General features: G+C 35.9%; 3 protein-coding genes across 4 annotated transcripts; 1 reads left to right on the top strand and 2 right to left on the bottom strand.

Moving 5' to 3' along the window:
• Window positions 1253-3295, top strand: LOC104778334 (inactive GDSL esterase/lipase-like protein 23). Its single transcript, XM_010502761.2, has 4 exons — window positions 1253-1595; window positions 1841-1959; window positions 2205-2664; window positions 2763-3295. The coding sequence occupies exons 1-4, from the start codon at window positions 1340-1342 to the stop codon at window positions 3077-3079; spliced, it is 1152 nt and encodes a 383-aa protein (XP_010501063.1). The 5' UTR covers window positions 1253-1339; the 3' UTR covers window positions 3080-3295.
• On the bottom strand, window positions 4220-6138 carry LOC104778333 (GDSL esterase/lipase 3). 2 transcript variants are annotated; one of them, XM_010502759.1, is made up of 5 exons: window positions 5802-6138; window positions 5564-5691; window positions 4994-5224; window positions 4671-4926; window positions 4220-4575 (listed from the first exon to the last, which is right to left on the bottom strand). In XM_010502759.1, the coding sequence occupies exons 1-5, from the start codon at window positions 6067-6069 to the stop codon at window positions 4328-4330; spliced, it is 1131 nt and encodes a 376-aa protein (XP_010501061.1). In that variant the 5' UTR covers window positions 6070-6138; the 3' UTR covers window positions 4220-4327. The 2 variants fall into 2 exon arrangements, with proteins under 2 accessions (XP_010501061.1, XP_010501062.1); XM_010502760.1 differs by having other exon boundaries at window positions 4994-5203.
• LOC104778332 (GDSL esterase/lipase 2) lies at window positions 7011-8677 on the bottom strand. Its single transcript, XM_010502758.1, has 5 exons — window positions 8390-8677; window positions 8180-8307; window positions 7860-8090; window positions 7517-7772; window positions 7011-7430 (listed from the first exon to the last, which is right to left on the bottom strand). Exons 1-5 carry the CDS (start codon window positions 8667-8669, stop codon window positions 7189-7191), a joined length of 1137 nt encoding a protein of 378 aa, XP_010501060.1. The 5' UTR covers window positions 8670-8677; the 3' UTR covers window positions 7011-7188.

Raw genomic sequence — 16051 nt, 5'->3', positions numbered from 1 at the left:
TATATATATATATATATATATATATATATATATATATATATAATTATCGTATATGTGTGTTTTGAATTCATCAAAAATTTTAAAACTCAACTGAAAATTACAATTCAATAACACCACGTCAATTGATCTTTTTTTTTTCTTTTAACAAACTACCTCTTCAATTGATCAATAATCGTTTATTAGCTAGTAGCCGATTGCGTTAATTAGGAATAGTATAAAGAAATGAACCTCGCGCTACACGTTATCATTAACTAATTATTTTAATTTTGTTTACCATATGTATCCTTCTTTTTAATTTAATTACAGAAACTGCCATTGTTTCGAAAACTCTCTTCTCTTATTAGAAGAAAGCTGTCTTAACTTTTTTTATTTATCGCAGTAAACGATTACTTTAACTTGATAATGATAAGTAATTTTTGTTTACTTGATAAGTAACTTATTAGCAACTAACTTGGTTATTGTGATACAAACGTTATATGTTCACAAGCAAGCTTAATTGGTGACATGATATCCATTATAATAACAACTTAATTACATAGAACAATAATAGTACATAGAACAATAGTAAATGAGTTTTAAAAAAAACAACTTAGATTTACGTTTCACTTTTCATTTATCATTGTGTAAAACATGATTTATATGTTACTGTAATAAACTATTCAAAGTACGAATCGTGCATGCATGATAACTTATTACTAAATACTATTATCATATAACTTGTTAAAATAAATACCTACTGATCCACGTTAATCATTTATTTAACCCAGTATTAATTATATACTTGGACGTTAGTGATCATTTTACGTATATAACGTGTGTAATCTGTTTACATATAAAAAGAGAGATTCCATCATTTGCCATTTTCCTGCAAATTAGTTAGTTCCATGTTTGATTTTTATTTTACAATCGAACTATCTAAATGCTGGCGACTGAGATATAAGCTGTCACAAGAGCTAGAGACTCAGGACTTATCACCGAAGAGGCGAGGACAGTGAAGTTCCGCCTGAGAGATGCTTGAGGAGATAAGAAGAGTCTCGCTCGTTTGGTCGGAGAAAGAATCAATCATGGGAGAAGAGGTAAGAATGTGCTATTTCAAAAAAAAATCAAAAGATGTCAATATGCGTTGAGGGTGTTACTGTCTATTCACATACACAGTAAATAGCAAACTAGTGCGTGTCGATGAGAGAGAATGTATTTGTTATTGAATCCTTGGTTCTGTTGTCAAATCTATTTATATAACGAATCGGTATACGAGCTAAAGGCACTTCAATTGGTTCACTCACTGTTCTGTCTGTGTATCTCTCTCTTTCTCCCACTACTCTCTCTACACTAAAGGGTGATGGCAGACCACTGTAATTTAGTCAGTGTTCTAGGGCTATTTTTGGTGTTGACCCTCTTTCACAACCCTATCACCGTCGCCGGACAGACTATTCCGGCTGTGGCCTTGTTTACCTTCGGCGACTCCAACTTCGACGCCGGAAACAAACAGACTCTCTCTAAATCTTTCGTCGCTCAAGGTTTCTGGCCGTACGGAAAATCCCGGGATGATCCCAACGGCAAATTCTGCGACGGCCTCATTGCTCCGGACTTCGTCGGTTCGTAAAGACTTCTTTTATTATTATTATTATTTTTTTGGTTACACAAGTCTCCAAATCTTGAAACATGTTAAAGATATAACGAGTGTTGCCATTAACTACTTAAAATAATGTTGAAAAAAATACTTCATAAGACAAATAGGAAGATTAGTGGTTTCACTAATCACATGGAAATTATTTATTTATTATTTTTCGTCCGCATACTTAGATTTAGATGTGTAGTAACAAAACTACTTTTAATACAGCTAAATTCATGGGGATTCCGATCGAGATCCCGGCTGCGCTTAAACCGAACGTAAATGTCTCACGTGGAGCTAGTTTCGCCGTCGCCGATGCTACTCTTCTCGGAGCTCCGGTGGAATCTGTAAGTCTACTTATTTTCTTGTAACCAAGTATATCTATAATATTCAACAACTAATTAACTCGAATAAAATTATTTAACTCTTCGCATACACTGAGCTAGGATATTTTGTGTGTTTACTTTACATAGCCCTCTTGTTACTTTTAAATCAATATTGAAGCTTCACTTTATTTGGGTGCAGACTTCAAGTCAATAAGCTTTACTTTAACAATTGCAAATTGGGTATCCTTTTTTTTTTTGTTCTTTAGTTGACTCTGAATCAACAAGTGAGAAAATTCAATCAAATGAAAGCAGCAAACTGGAATGATGACTTCATCAAGAAGTCAGTGTTTATGATATACATTGGCGCAAACGATTACTTGAATTTCACCAAGAACAACCCTAACGCTGACGCATCTGCTCAACAAGCTTTTGTCATTTCCGTGACCAACAAGTTAAAGAACGATATCAGCTTGTTGTATTCATCAGGAGCGAGTAAGTTCGTGATCCAAAACCTAGCTCCATTGGGTTGCTTACCTATCGTCAGACAAGATTACCACACCGGGATGGATCAATGCTATGAAAAACTCAACGATTTGGCTAAGCAACATAACGAAAAAATTGGACCGATGTTGAACGAACTGGCTAAAACAGCTCCTGGTTTCCAGTTCACCGTTTTCGATTTCTACAATGTCATTCTTCGTAGGACGCAGAGGAACATGAACTTCCGTGAGTTGATTAATTATGATGGTGTTTTCAGTTTTCATTCATTTTATAACCTATGTTACCATGTGAATACTCATATACAAAACATCTGTTACTCGTAGGGTTTTTCATTACAAACTCATCGTGCTGCGGAGTTGGGACACACACTGCTTATGGTTGCGGTTTACCTAACGTGCACTCCGAGCTATGCGAGTTCCAACGGTCTTACCTATTCTTCGACGGACGTCACAACACCGAGAAGGCGCAAGAAATGTTCGGCCATCTACTTTTTGGAGCCGATCCAAATGTTATCCAACCGATGAACGTCCGTGAGCTTGTGGTTTACCCAGTCGATGAACCTATGCGTGAATCTTGGGAGCCTACAACGTCAACCACTGTACAAGCCAGCGACTCTAGCCGCGGTTATGAATTTTACTGAGTTTCAAATTCAAATCAATCTTTAGGGATCAATCTGGTTTCTACAAGAGTATAACCGTATTAAAATCGGAATCTTGATGTGTTTAGTAGTTTGCAACATTTTCTTCTTTTTTTTTGTCTTTTTTTTTGCAGTTTTCTCTAGTGAGCTTTCCTCTTTAATAAAAGATTGATCTTTGCAACTTTTACCACGTATTGGAATGATTCGAGTGTTCATTAACCTATTCGAGAGATTATCTAATATGTTCAGTAAATAGAAATTATGTAGATTGTAGATATACAAAGAATTTGTTTATCAACATTGTATGACGATATGTTTTGTTGTGACATTGAATTTGAAATAATAAGCTGATTTTAGTTATATATAGAACGAATATGATAGCTATCTTTTACCAGTTGGGAGATATAATAGCTTTTACAGTAAATAAACAGAGTATGGAGTATGATCTGATTTTGTGGATCATAAATATTTTATTCACAAGCGACACGAACATAAAAATAAAATAAGACCGAGCCAATCTCATCGAGTCATCTGGCCATAATTTAAGTTATCTTCTTCTATTTGAATAACAAGTGATCCAAAGTGGCAAAATTTTAGAGCACAATATTAAATGGCTCAAAGGTGCCTATTTAAATAAGACCTAATCCAAAGTGCCTCTCCCAAGATGGGAACTGGAAACAGACAGACGTAATTAAAAACCTTTATTGATTGCAGTGCACACCGATCTTGACTCCTCTACGAGTCTACGTTACATGTTGATAATAAATAAATCCAAGTCGACAAAATAAAAGTAAAGATAGATTTGGATCGCATCAAAGATAATAGTATATAGTAATACTATAGGTCCGTCGATTATATACTTATAGTAACATATTTTTGTCGGGCTTATATAGTTTAAAAATACAAGTGTTTGTATTAGTATTCGAAATGGCAATAAACCGTAATTTAATCATCATCGATTTACCGTAAATTGCTCGCGCCGGTGACGAATCTTCCAGTGCAAGAAAAGGTAAACGCAAATGGTTCTGGATGCTAGCACATTGTTTCTTGTGGCCTTATCCTGTAACTCAATATTTCATCGTCAAGAAGAAATAAACTAACATGTATACCTACCTATATATGTGGGGCTATGACCTTTGGCCAAAAAAAAAAAAAAACCATCAGTTTTAGTACTTAGTGACTAATATGATTGGACAAGACAAATATATGGCGACCTGCTTAATTAATTTCATATACACATGTAGGCGATTTTTATGTAAGCTGAAGTTCAAATAAAGCTTTGAGATTATAAGGTCCAGTGACATTAGGCTGTCCGCTCCAAATCAGCTCTGCGATTTGTCGATGAGCCTTTTCAGTCAAATAAGAGGAATCAAAGAACAAATAATCGGTAACGTTTTCGCATAGCTCGTAACTTTGCGACGGTCCTATTCGATTTCCACACGTATTAATTCCTCTCAATGGTCCACTCCCACAACATGCCTTCTTCCCTTCCTTGAACCCTTCAAAATTAACAAACAGAAACACAAAATGTTCCTTAAGCTATTATATAGACCGTTCTCTTACATAAATATATGTAATTACTAAGTTTAGCTACCGTATTTCAAGGGATTGTTGATTCTTTCGGAAAGAGAGGTGTGATAGTCATGGAGAGCGTATCTAAATCCGGATAATTCACTTTGTAGCCTTCTTAAAACTTCCGGAAACTTCTTGTTGTGCATATGGATAAGCTCAGCGGCAGGTTTAAAACAAGATCCTATCTTTGTCCGGTCTCTTATCAATGAATTTGGTGCACAGTCGTACGGTCCCATGTTCAAAAATCCAAACTTCCTTCCTCCCATTTTATACAACTCCTACAAATATTTATCACTTTTAGACCAAAAGTTAATAATTTGAACTAGTTTTTCGTTTTATTTTTACCTCGATCACGGATGTCGTATTACCGATAACAAAATCGACAAATTTCTCTTTAGAATTTGATTGGAAAGTTGAGGAGTTTGCAGAGAAAGGGTAAAAGTAGTCGTTGCCTCCGATATGAAACAGATAAACTGCTCTTGAGAAAACCCTCTTGGTCACTGCATTTCCTAATTCAGACCTCAAACTCTTTTCAACATTTTTGAAGTTGTTTAACTGTGTTCCCAAAGTTATCACCTTTAAGGTTAAAAAAGAGAGTGAAAAATGTCATCTAGTCAAATGTACACTATACAGTATTATCTGATCGGTTGATGTAAATGTAATAAAAACAACACAATTCTTTTAATTTCTACGCCGCCCTCTATTTCAATTCAAAGTACCTTTCTAAAAAAAGTCTACGTTTCACAAATTATAAAGTTATTTAATATCTATTTTAGCCACAATAAAAATTCATTAAAATTTATAAAACAAACTAAAATTAGAAGAATTAAAACTTTCTAATTTTTTTTTTTTTTTTTTTGTAAAAGTCGCATAAGAAATTTAAATAAAACATAAATAAAAATTGAGGATATTTACCATTCCAGGTAAGGTCCCGACCAAAGCTCCGGCGCCAGCAGAAGCAAAAGTTACTCCATAAATAAATTGATTGTTACCGTTGCTTGGTTGTAGATTTGGCGGGATCAACGGTAACCATGCGTTCTCAGCTGCGACACCAACGATCAGTTAGTATTTACTTTTTTTTTTTATAAAAGAATAATTCTCAATAATAAAATTAGCTGACGAAATAGAGTAGTTTTGGACTTTGTCTTGTTACCGATGAAATCTGGAATCAAACGCCCGTCAGAGATTCTTCCGGTGGGTTGTTTGAAAGTGGTTTGACCGTACGGCCATATGTTAGACCGGAAACTTGAGACAGTATCGATGTAGTTGTTGTTTCCGGCATCGAAAAGAGAATCTCCAAACACGAACAAAGCAGCTTGGTTTGTTACCAGATTATTATTGTCTCTGCAGTTGATTGACCCGATCGACGAGATTGTTGCGTAGACGAAGAAGATGATCGAAACTAATCGAGAGTTTTTCATGTTTGATTTCTAAACACTAGCTAGCTCTTGTTGACTATATATAACTTCAAAGCATTTTTATCTCAACAGTTTTCGTATGGTCATGTCATGTTGTTTTTGTTTTGTTTTTTGTAAGCGTTATTTTCTGATGCATAACTTTGAATTATAATAATCGATATGATGTCTTGTGTTGATAAAATCATAAAAGTATGAAGTTAACAAAGACAGTTTTAATAATTTGTCATATATTTTGGTTCTTGGGCTCTTGTTCGAGTAATAGTACTTTGATATTTTTGGTCGAACTAATTATTGAATATATTATCTACAACATAACAATAAAGAAAAGAAAAATGATGTTAAAGACTCATCAATTTGTATCTATATATTTCAAATCTATAATCACGTGTTCGTCATATATTCGCATTAGACAGAATCGTTGATTAGTTGATAGTTTGATAATACTGTTGTGTAAGAATATTTTAACCACGAAAGCTTTATTTATGATGAGTCAAAACTTCAAATTAGTACTTTTCTAGAATAAGCATCTGCATGAGTCACATTTTTGACGAGATAAATAGTAAAGAATAGAGCGACATCTTGCCGCAAAATTGGACCAAATCGTGCCCTTAGAATTAAAATGTAATTGTTTTTTGCTGAGACCAAATGTCTCAAAATAGTGATACTAATGAATAATGATACTGTATCATTGATACATGTACAAAGATGTGAGGGAAAACAAAACTTAGAAACATTAATGGGCTTTGAAAAAAGATCTTCGCTTTGACAATATTAATACAAGTCAGTATAACATCCCAATTTGTTTTACAAACCCTTCGAATAACAGAAAAAAAATGTAAAAAAATTTGAAAAAGTAAACCAAAGAGACGTTTCCTTCACAATGGCGGGAGTCCAAAATTTCCAAACATGGTAACAAATTAAAAAATTTGAGAGGCCAGAAAATAGACGTTTTTTTTATAGCGGTAAAAATTATATACTTATATACAACGGTATGAAATTGTAAACAAATATTAAAACATGGATTGGTTATAATAGGACACCCAAAGAAAAACACTAGAAAAGAAAATTTTAATTACACACATATAGATAACATGAAAAGAAAGATGCAACGGGTGATTGAGTTTAATTAAGTTCAAATAAGGCTTTGAGATTATATGGTTCAGTGACATTGGTCGGTCCGCTCCATATCAGCTCTGCGATTTGTCGATGTGCCTTCTCAGTCAAATGAAAATGATCGAAGAACAAGTAATCTGTAACGTTTTCGCATAACTCGTAACTTTGTGATACTCCCATTCGGCCTCCGCATGTATTGATTCCCCTCAGCGGTCCGGTTCCACAACATGCCTTCTTCCCCTCCTTAAACCCTATTAAAAAAGATAACGAAACGATCCAAAAGTTTATACTAAATATTCTGTTACATGAATTGCAATATTAAGCAAGGTTTTGCTACCGTATTTCGAAGGATTGTTCATTCTTTCGGATAGAGAAGTGTGGTAGTCGTGAAGAGCGTATTTGAATCCGGATAGTTCACGCTCTAGCCACCTCAAACTATTCCAAAGCTTCTCGTTGTGCAGATTGATCAGCTCGGCGACCGGCTTAAAACAAGATCCTATCTTTGTTTGGTCTATAATCAATGAAGCTGGTGCACAATCATACGCTCCCATGTTCAAGATCCCAAACTTCCTTCCTCCAATTTTATACAATTCCTAAGAACATAAACACAAGCTCTCATTAACTGATCAAACTTGTTCCAACAAACACGTTTTTTAGGTTAGTTATTAATATTATTTTACCTTGATCACGGCCGTTGTGTTACCGACAACAAAATCTACGTAGATTTCTTTGGGATTGGATTGGAAAAGGGAAGAGTTTGTAGAGAATGGATATTGATAATCGTTGACTCCAATATGAAACAGATAAACTGCTCTTGAGATAACCCTCTTCCCCTCTGCATCTCCCAACTTAGACCTCAACGATTTTTCAACTTTCTTGAAGTTGTTTAACTGTGTTCTCAAATCTATCACCTTTAGTGGTAAAAATTAAAGTAAAACGTCAAAATAATTATCATCCATTCAACTAGTAAAAATTATAATAACTAATAATTGATGGTTACCATTCCGGGAAAGGTTCCGACTAAAGCTCCGGCACCGGCGGAAGCAAAACTAACTCCATAAGTAAACTGATTGTTACCGTTACTTGGTTGTAGATATGGTGGGATCAACGGTAACCATGCGTACTCCGCTGCCACATCGACGATTAATTTAAAAAAAAAGAAAAGGCGTTAAATTTTTTGCCGGTAAACAAAACAGAACAATATTGTTACCAATAAAATCAGGAATTGAACGTCCGTCGGAGACTCTTCCAGTAGGGAACTTGAAAGTGGTTTGACCGTACGGCCAGTAATTAGACCGGAAACTGGGAAGAGTATCGATGTAGTTGTTGTTTCCGGCATCGAACACAGAATCTCCAAACACAAACAAAGCAGATTGATTTGTTACTAAATTGTTGTTGTTGTTATTGTCGTCTCCACAATTGATGGATCCGATTAAAAAGCTTATTGTGTACGCAAAGAAGGTAATTGAAATTGATCGAGAGCTTTCCATGTTTTAATGTTGTGTACTTGTAAATGCTCTGTTTTGTATAAATGGTATGTTTTGTTTCTTCATATAATAGCAAGTGCTCTGTTTTTTAACTTTTATTTATATTTTCTAATAGTTTATTTCAATAAATTTTGTTGATTTGCCCAAAAACAATTTGTTATGGTCAAGCTAGTATTATCTATAAGAAATAATTTTGCATAATAGATCTTCTAACTGCCCATTTGTTTTGAATCGTTTGTTCTTATAAAAGAAAATTTTATTTTTTAAAGAAATTATTGTGAAAAAGTAAGGATTTTGAGTTGTTAAGCAATCCAATCATTGTGGCCACACTGCATACGTGCGCTTATTGTTGTGTACAATAATGGCCAGTAGAAACAGAACGTTTTAGCGTAACTACTTCAGATAGTGATAACGAACTACGTTGCCATATTAGTCTTGAGACACATCTTTAAATTTACGGTTCGCATATCTCTCCTCGAATTCAATTTGGTGATCGAACTTGATGTCAAGCTGAAAATTAGTCTTGAGATACACAAGAAAGTAGAAACTAGGGTTCTATTTATAATTAGGAAAAAAAAAAGGAATTATGAGACAAAATCTTCGAAATTAGTAGACGTGATTTAGCTGCATGCATGAAGTGGGAATAGAAACAAAGGATTTTGGAATATACGCTCGTCGTGATAGAACTTGTAAAACATGTACTAACGGTGGAGGGAACACAAAAAGTGTAAAATTGCAAAACCACTCTTTAAAAGAATTCGAATGGGCAGCATTTTGGCTTCTTCATCGATCATTAATAGCTTTGGTCAAAGAAGACGTTTTCCAAAAAGGGTCAAAATAATGAGTAAGTATCATAGAAAATTGTAAAAACAAGTAAACTCTTCCCACAAACGTTATTATAAAACAAAACCTTTACGAGAGAGAGACATAGAAAGAGGAAAAGAGAAGCTGGGTTTTCCTTTTGCAATGCAGATTTCTATTAAGACTTTGAAGGGAAAGAGCATAAACCTAGAGGTTGACGATAGCTCCAACTCCATCGACCTCAAGATCCATGGGGAGCCGATGCGTGAATTGGTTTTGCGTCTGTGTCCTGTTCCGGATCCAAGCCATTCGGATTTTTGTATCAACTCTCGGAGGTACTACTTCCACCTTCATGGTGAAGAGGTCCGTTACCATTGGAAAAATCAAGGCCAAGATTGAGGAGAAGGATGGCATTCTAGTGAAAGATCAGAGGCTGCTCTTTGGTGGCCAGTCACTCAGTGACAGTCTCACCATAGCTGACTGTGATATCGAGGATGAGTCGACACTTCTCTTGATGGTAGCTCTATGCGGTTGCTAAAATGTCTCTCTGTCTTGTTTTCCAAAACTTTTATTTTATCTATATCAGTTCCAGATACATGCTGTTCGATTTCCAAACACTATTCAGTAAATGTTTGGTTCAGTCTTTGCGCGAAAAGGAAAATAAGATTTATAACAACCATTACGACTTCATATCAGAAGAACATGACCTATCAGAAAGAAAGCGCAAGAACGATAAGATATCGATCACATCAAAGTCGTAATATCAAATTTCTCCCCTGCATGGCCGAGCTTAACATGACGAATCAAATACAAAAACCTAGCTAATGTGATTATGTAAGATAGTCGCAAAAAACATGACGAATTGGTTTAAGTGATAATTACTGTTTAACAAACTTAAGTGATAATTACTGTTTAACAAACTAAATTACAGTAAACATTTAAAAAAATTGGTTAAGGCTACTAACTGATTAAAAAAAAACAAGTAACTTTTATTCTATGATCTAAAAAACAATGTTTTAAGTATGCAACTAATTTACGAAACACTGAAAGTATATATTTCCTTCGAATCGCAGTTTATATTTGTCTCTTTTGTATGTAGAATACACCGGTGTTAAAAAAGAATGCTTAATTGCGTTGCTTTTCAACTTAGAAAAAATATTAGGAAAAGGCAAAAAGGAAACTAATAATTCAATACGCCTGCCCCTTTCTTGTTTACTGATGGCTGACAAAAAATAAAAAATAAAAATGGCAAAATTGGAAATCGTAAAAAAAGAAATGAAAGAGCACTTACGTTTTCACAAATCACAACGCTTCAGACAATATAACAAAAAGTATTATGAATTTATGGGAAATTGTAAATGAAAGTAAATTGTTCACTCACCAAAGATCTATATAAGAAAACAATAAAAGAGAGAGAGACACGAGAAGTCTTGCATTGCAGATCTCGCTTACTACGGTGAAGGGAAAGAACATAAAGCTTCAAGTGGAGGATATCTCAGACATCATCGACCTCTATTAAACTCCGATTAACCGGAGAAATAAGAGATACGATAGAGGAGAGACGCTTGAAGAAGAAAAGAGAAACGTGATTCTTCTTATTAATCCAAAGATAAAAGTTTGTTACAAAAAGCTTAACTAAAATTAACAAACTAATTAGTCTTTATAGTTAGACTAATCAACTCAATCAGATAACCGGGTTAAACCAATTTTAATAACCGATTATACTCTAATACGCCTCCCTCAAATCTTTATCTCCAAAGTGTCTGGTTTAGAAGACAAAGATTTGACAAAGACATTTTCTGCAACAGATGATGAAACGGTCCTGGATGGAGAGGCTTGGTAAGAATATCAGCATGTTGTTCTTCAATCGGTACATGGAGAGCTTTAAGTGTACCTTTCTTGAGCCGGTCCCGCATGGTGTGACAATCAATTTCGATACGTTTAGTCCGCTCATGAAAGACATGATTCATGGCAATGTGTAAGGCGGACTTGTTATCACAGAATAGCTTGGTTGGAGCGGCTTTTTTAATGTGTAAGTCCTTGAGGAGCTGTTGTAACCAGATGATCTCACAGGTTGCATGTGCCATACTTCTATACTCTGATTTGGTGCTACTTCGACTTGCAACTGCCTGCTTTTTAGATTTCCAGCAAATGAGTGAAGAACCAATGTAAATGCAATATCCTGTGACTGAACGCCTTGTCTCCTTACAAGTAGTCCAATCTGCATCAGAAAATCCATTCAAGCAGAGATCTGAAGTGACAGGATACATCAAACCTTGTCTTGGATTCATCTTGAGATAACGGAGAACTTTGTGTGCAGCTTGGAGATAGATATCAGTAGGAGCTGATATAAACTGGCTAAGTTGATGAACAGCAAATGTGATATCTGGTCTGGTGATAGTTAGATAGAGAAGTCTACCAATGAGTTCTCTGTAAGAAGTAGGAGAAGATAACAGAGTGCCCATATCCTTGGTAAGACGCAGGTTTGGATCCATCGGAATAGAGCTCGGTTTACAGCCTAAGAGACCTGCATCCTCAAGTAGATTCTGAGCATATTTGCGTTGACACACTGAGATACCCTCTGATGATCGCGAAATCTCTAGTCCAAGGAAAAAGCGAGCCGGTCCAAGATCCTTTATCTTAAATTCAGACTGCAAAAGTGTCTTTAAATCTTGGACAGCAGCATCAGCAGCATCATCATTACTTGCGATCATAATGTCATCGACATAAACGAGCACAACAACAATGGAACAAATTCCTGATGGAAGCATAAAGACTTTAACGAACAGAGTATTGTCAGCAGGAGACTGAACGTAATTAGCTCCCAAGAAAACAGTAGACAAACATTTATACCATTGTCGTGAGGCTTGTTTCAAACCATATAAGGACTTGAGTAAACGGAATACCGGATTTGGAGAAAAACTACACCTGGTGGAGGCGTGTAACCTTGAGAAAGACTCATGTATATCTCTTCATCCAAGTCACCGTGGAGAAAAGCATTGGAGACATCCATTTGAGTCAAACTCCAGCCTCTCGCAGAAGCAAGTCCAAGAAGCAACTTAACACTGGTTAGTTTTGTGACTGGGGAAAAAGTCTCGAGATAATCAATCCCCTCCTGTTGTGTGAAGCCATGTGCAACCAGTCGTGCCTTATACCGTTCAATAGAACCATCAGAGTTGTACTTGATAGTAAAAACCCATTTGCAGCCAATTGCATGTTTTCCTGCAGGTAGAGACTCAACAGAAAAAGTCTTATTAAGTTCAAGAGCAAAGAGCTCATCATTTGATGCCTTTGTCCACTTCCCGATTTCATGGCTTGATGGAAAGTTTTGGGTTCTGTTTCAGCACTATAAGAAAGGATATAGGATTGAATCAAAGGTGTATATCGATCAAGGGTACAAACAGAAGAAAGAGGATATGGTGTAGTCTTTGTAGGTGATGGAGGAAGAGATTCAATGGGAGGAGGAGGTGGTGACGGTGTGGTTAACGAAAGTGGTATCTGTGTGGGTGGTAAAGTAGAGATAGAAGGAACAAGAGAGAAATGATACTCAGCCAGATAACTAGGAGCTTTAGGCTGTCACTTTGGTCTAACATTAAATACAGAAGTATGATCCGTAGTAGACGTAGATACAATGCCAGCCGGAATGTACCATGATCATGCTCTAATGATGGTGCAGATGGTACAGTAGGAACTAAAGATTCTTCATCAATAAGAGGCATGCTTTCAACAAAATGCAATGGAACAGGGAGAGGCAAAATAGAATTTGGAAACATATCAACTGCAGAGGACAGTAATGGACTAGTCTTAAAAGGGAAAACATCCTCTTGAAACACAACATTTCAAGATATTGAAATAGCATTAGACTCTAAATCCATGACTTTATATCCCTTATAACCAACTGGATACTCTAGAAAAACACACGGTTTAGCCCTAGGAGAGAACTTATGACGCTCATGATTATTAGTCGAGACATAACACAAGGAACCAAAACTTTTGAGTAAACTATAATCGGGTAATTTGGCAGGTAACAGTTCATATGGTGATTTATGATCTAAAACAGGAGAAGGCATGCGATTGATTAAAAATACTGCAGTCAATACACAATCTGTCCAGTATTGCAGAGGGATATTCGATTGAAAAAGTAAAGATCTTGCCACATTTAAAGATGTTGATGCTTGCGTTCAACAACAGAATTTTGTTGTGGTATATAAGCACACGAAAAATAATGAATCATTCCTTGTTCCTTTATAATATCAGTGAATGCTAATTCTGGTGCATTATCAGATCGTATGGCCTTAACAGTGCTATCATATTGCGTTTTAACATGTTTAAGAAATATAGGAAAAACTGTATGAACTTATTTTTTATTTCTTAACAGATAAATCCATGTAGTAAGAGTACAATCATCAACCAAAGTAAGAAAATAACGAAACCCTTCTACAGACTCGACACTAAAAGGACCCCATATATCAAGATGGACTAAATCAAAAGGCTTATCTGCTAGATTGCCATGAGAAACATACGCTAACCTTTTCTGTTTAGCTAAAGGACAAATGCTACAATGCGAAGATAAAGAAGAACTCTTTAAAGAAGGAATCAAACTAACAAGTTTCTGGAGAACTATATGCGACGGATGTCCAAGACGTTGATGCCAAAGAGAATCATCAGAGACCACAGAAGCAAAAAAAGAACATGCTGCAGGAAGAGATGGAGAGAGGGAAGTATTCTCAGTTGCCAGAATGTAAAGGTCTTGAAAGACTTTACCCCTCCCAATCATCAAGCCCTGATAAAGTTCCTGAATCAAACAACAAGTATCAAAGAAATGTGCAGAACAAGATAATGTTTTAACCAATCTACTAACACTAATCAAATTAAATTTGAAATCAGGAACATGCAAAACATTATATAAAATCAACTTTTGAGAGATGTAAATTGTGCCTATATGAGTGATGGAAACCCTGGTACCATTTGGAAATGTCACAGTAATATCTGTAACGGGTCGTAAATCTGTAAACAAAGCTAGATTGGAACAAACGTGATTAGAAGCTCCACTATCTATAATCCAAGCATCATGCGGTAAAAGTTGTTGTAAAGAAGAGAAAATATGATTTTGGAAAATTATAATATGATTTTGATATTTAAGAGAAGTCGAAGGAAAAGGAATAGTGATACCAGAGGTAGAAGTCTCTGCCATCAAACCATGTTCAGATCCGTGGCCATAGCACTAGGAATACTAGAACCAGAAGATGTAGTTATAGGCTCTTGAACCTGAACTTGACCTTTGTATTGAGAAACCGTCTGATCAATTTGCTGCGGTGTAAATCCTTGTAAACTTGCAGGAACACCATTGGGAACCATGTACTGTGGATAATGAGTAGAAACAGGACCATACGACACATCTTCAGTCGAAAACATTCCAATCTCAGAATAAACTTGAGCCATTGCATTAGCCTTTTGCATAGAATTTGCATATGGCACCATTTGGTTAGAAGATTGTTGAGACATCCTTGGCTGAGACTGCATTGTTGGCATCCGAGGTTGGAATTGATTTGGAGGTCTGTAATTGTATCCCGCAGTATTAGTCTTTTACCCTAGTGGAAAACCATGAAGCTTGTAACACTTCTGAATTGTGTGATCCACTTTGCCACAGTGAGAGCAAATGGGCTTCTGAATAATCCTATTAGTATTATCAGCAGCTATATAGGCACTCTCTGCATCATTCATCGTAGCCACACTCTGAAAAGCCACACTGTCAATTCCTTTAGTCGATTTGACCACTATCTGTCGTTCATCTTGTGTCACCATGTTAAAAGCTTCTTCAATAGTGGGGATCGGCTTAAGCATTAGTATATGACGTCTAGCCTGATCATAACTCTCATTCAAACCCATCAAAAATTTAGTCACACGGCTTCGTTGCTGCAGTCTTTCCCATTTAGTAGCTGCATCACATTCACATCTTCCACAAGTACACACTAGAAGTTCCACATAATTCTTATGTTCTTCCCACAAAGAAAGCAAAGCCGTATAATACGTAGACACATCCATTGTCCTTGAACAATCTGAATAAGCTTCTGTTCAATAGAAAAGATCCTAGGAGCATCATCTTGCTTAAAACGAGACAATATATTCTTCCAAATCCCTTCAGCAGTAGGGATAAAAAATAAACTTTGTCCTATCTTTTCATCAACTAAGTAGATACTATATCATTGCATCTAGACCATACACCAAAATCTCTATGGTCTTCTTGAGGTTTTGAGATCGTACCTTTGATAAATCCAAGTTTGTTTCTGACATTAAGAGTCATCCACATCGATCAACGCCAGGAGGGAAAATCCGAAGCAGTGACAAGATGATCCGAAACGAGAACAAGTCCTGCATGGTCAGCACTATGCAAATGATACGGATTCTCATAATGATCAGTTTGATACTGCGGTTGAACATTCACTGGGTTCGGAGTGGGAGGTCGATTCACCGGAGCATTCAAATTACCAGAAGAACTCATTCTCAAAGCAAGAACAAGAAATCCAAAGAAAGTGAGACAAAAAGAGGAATCAAAAGCAAAAATCGAACTCACAAAGGTCAAT

Source organism: Camelina sativa, chromosome 3, assembly GCF_000633955.1.
Source record: "Camelina sativa cultivar DH55 chromosome 3, Cs, whole genome shotgun sequence".
Taxonomy (NCBI): Eukaryota; Viridiplantae; Streptophyta; class Magnoliopsida; order Brassicales; family Brassicaceae; genus Camelina; species Camelina sativa.
This window is presented reverse-complemented; position numbering and strand designations above follow the sequence as displayed.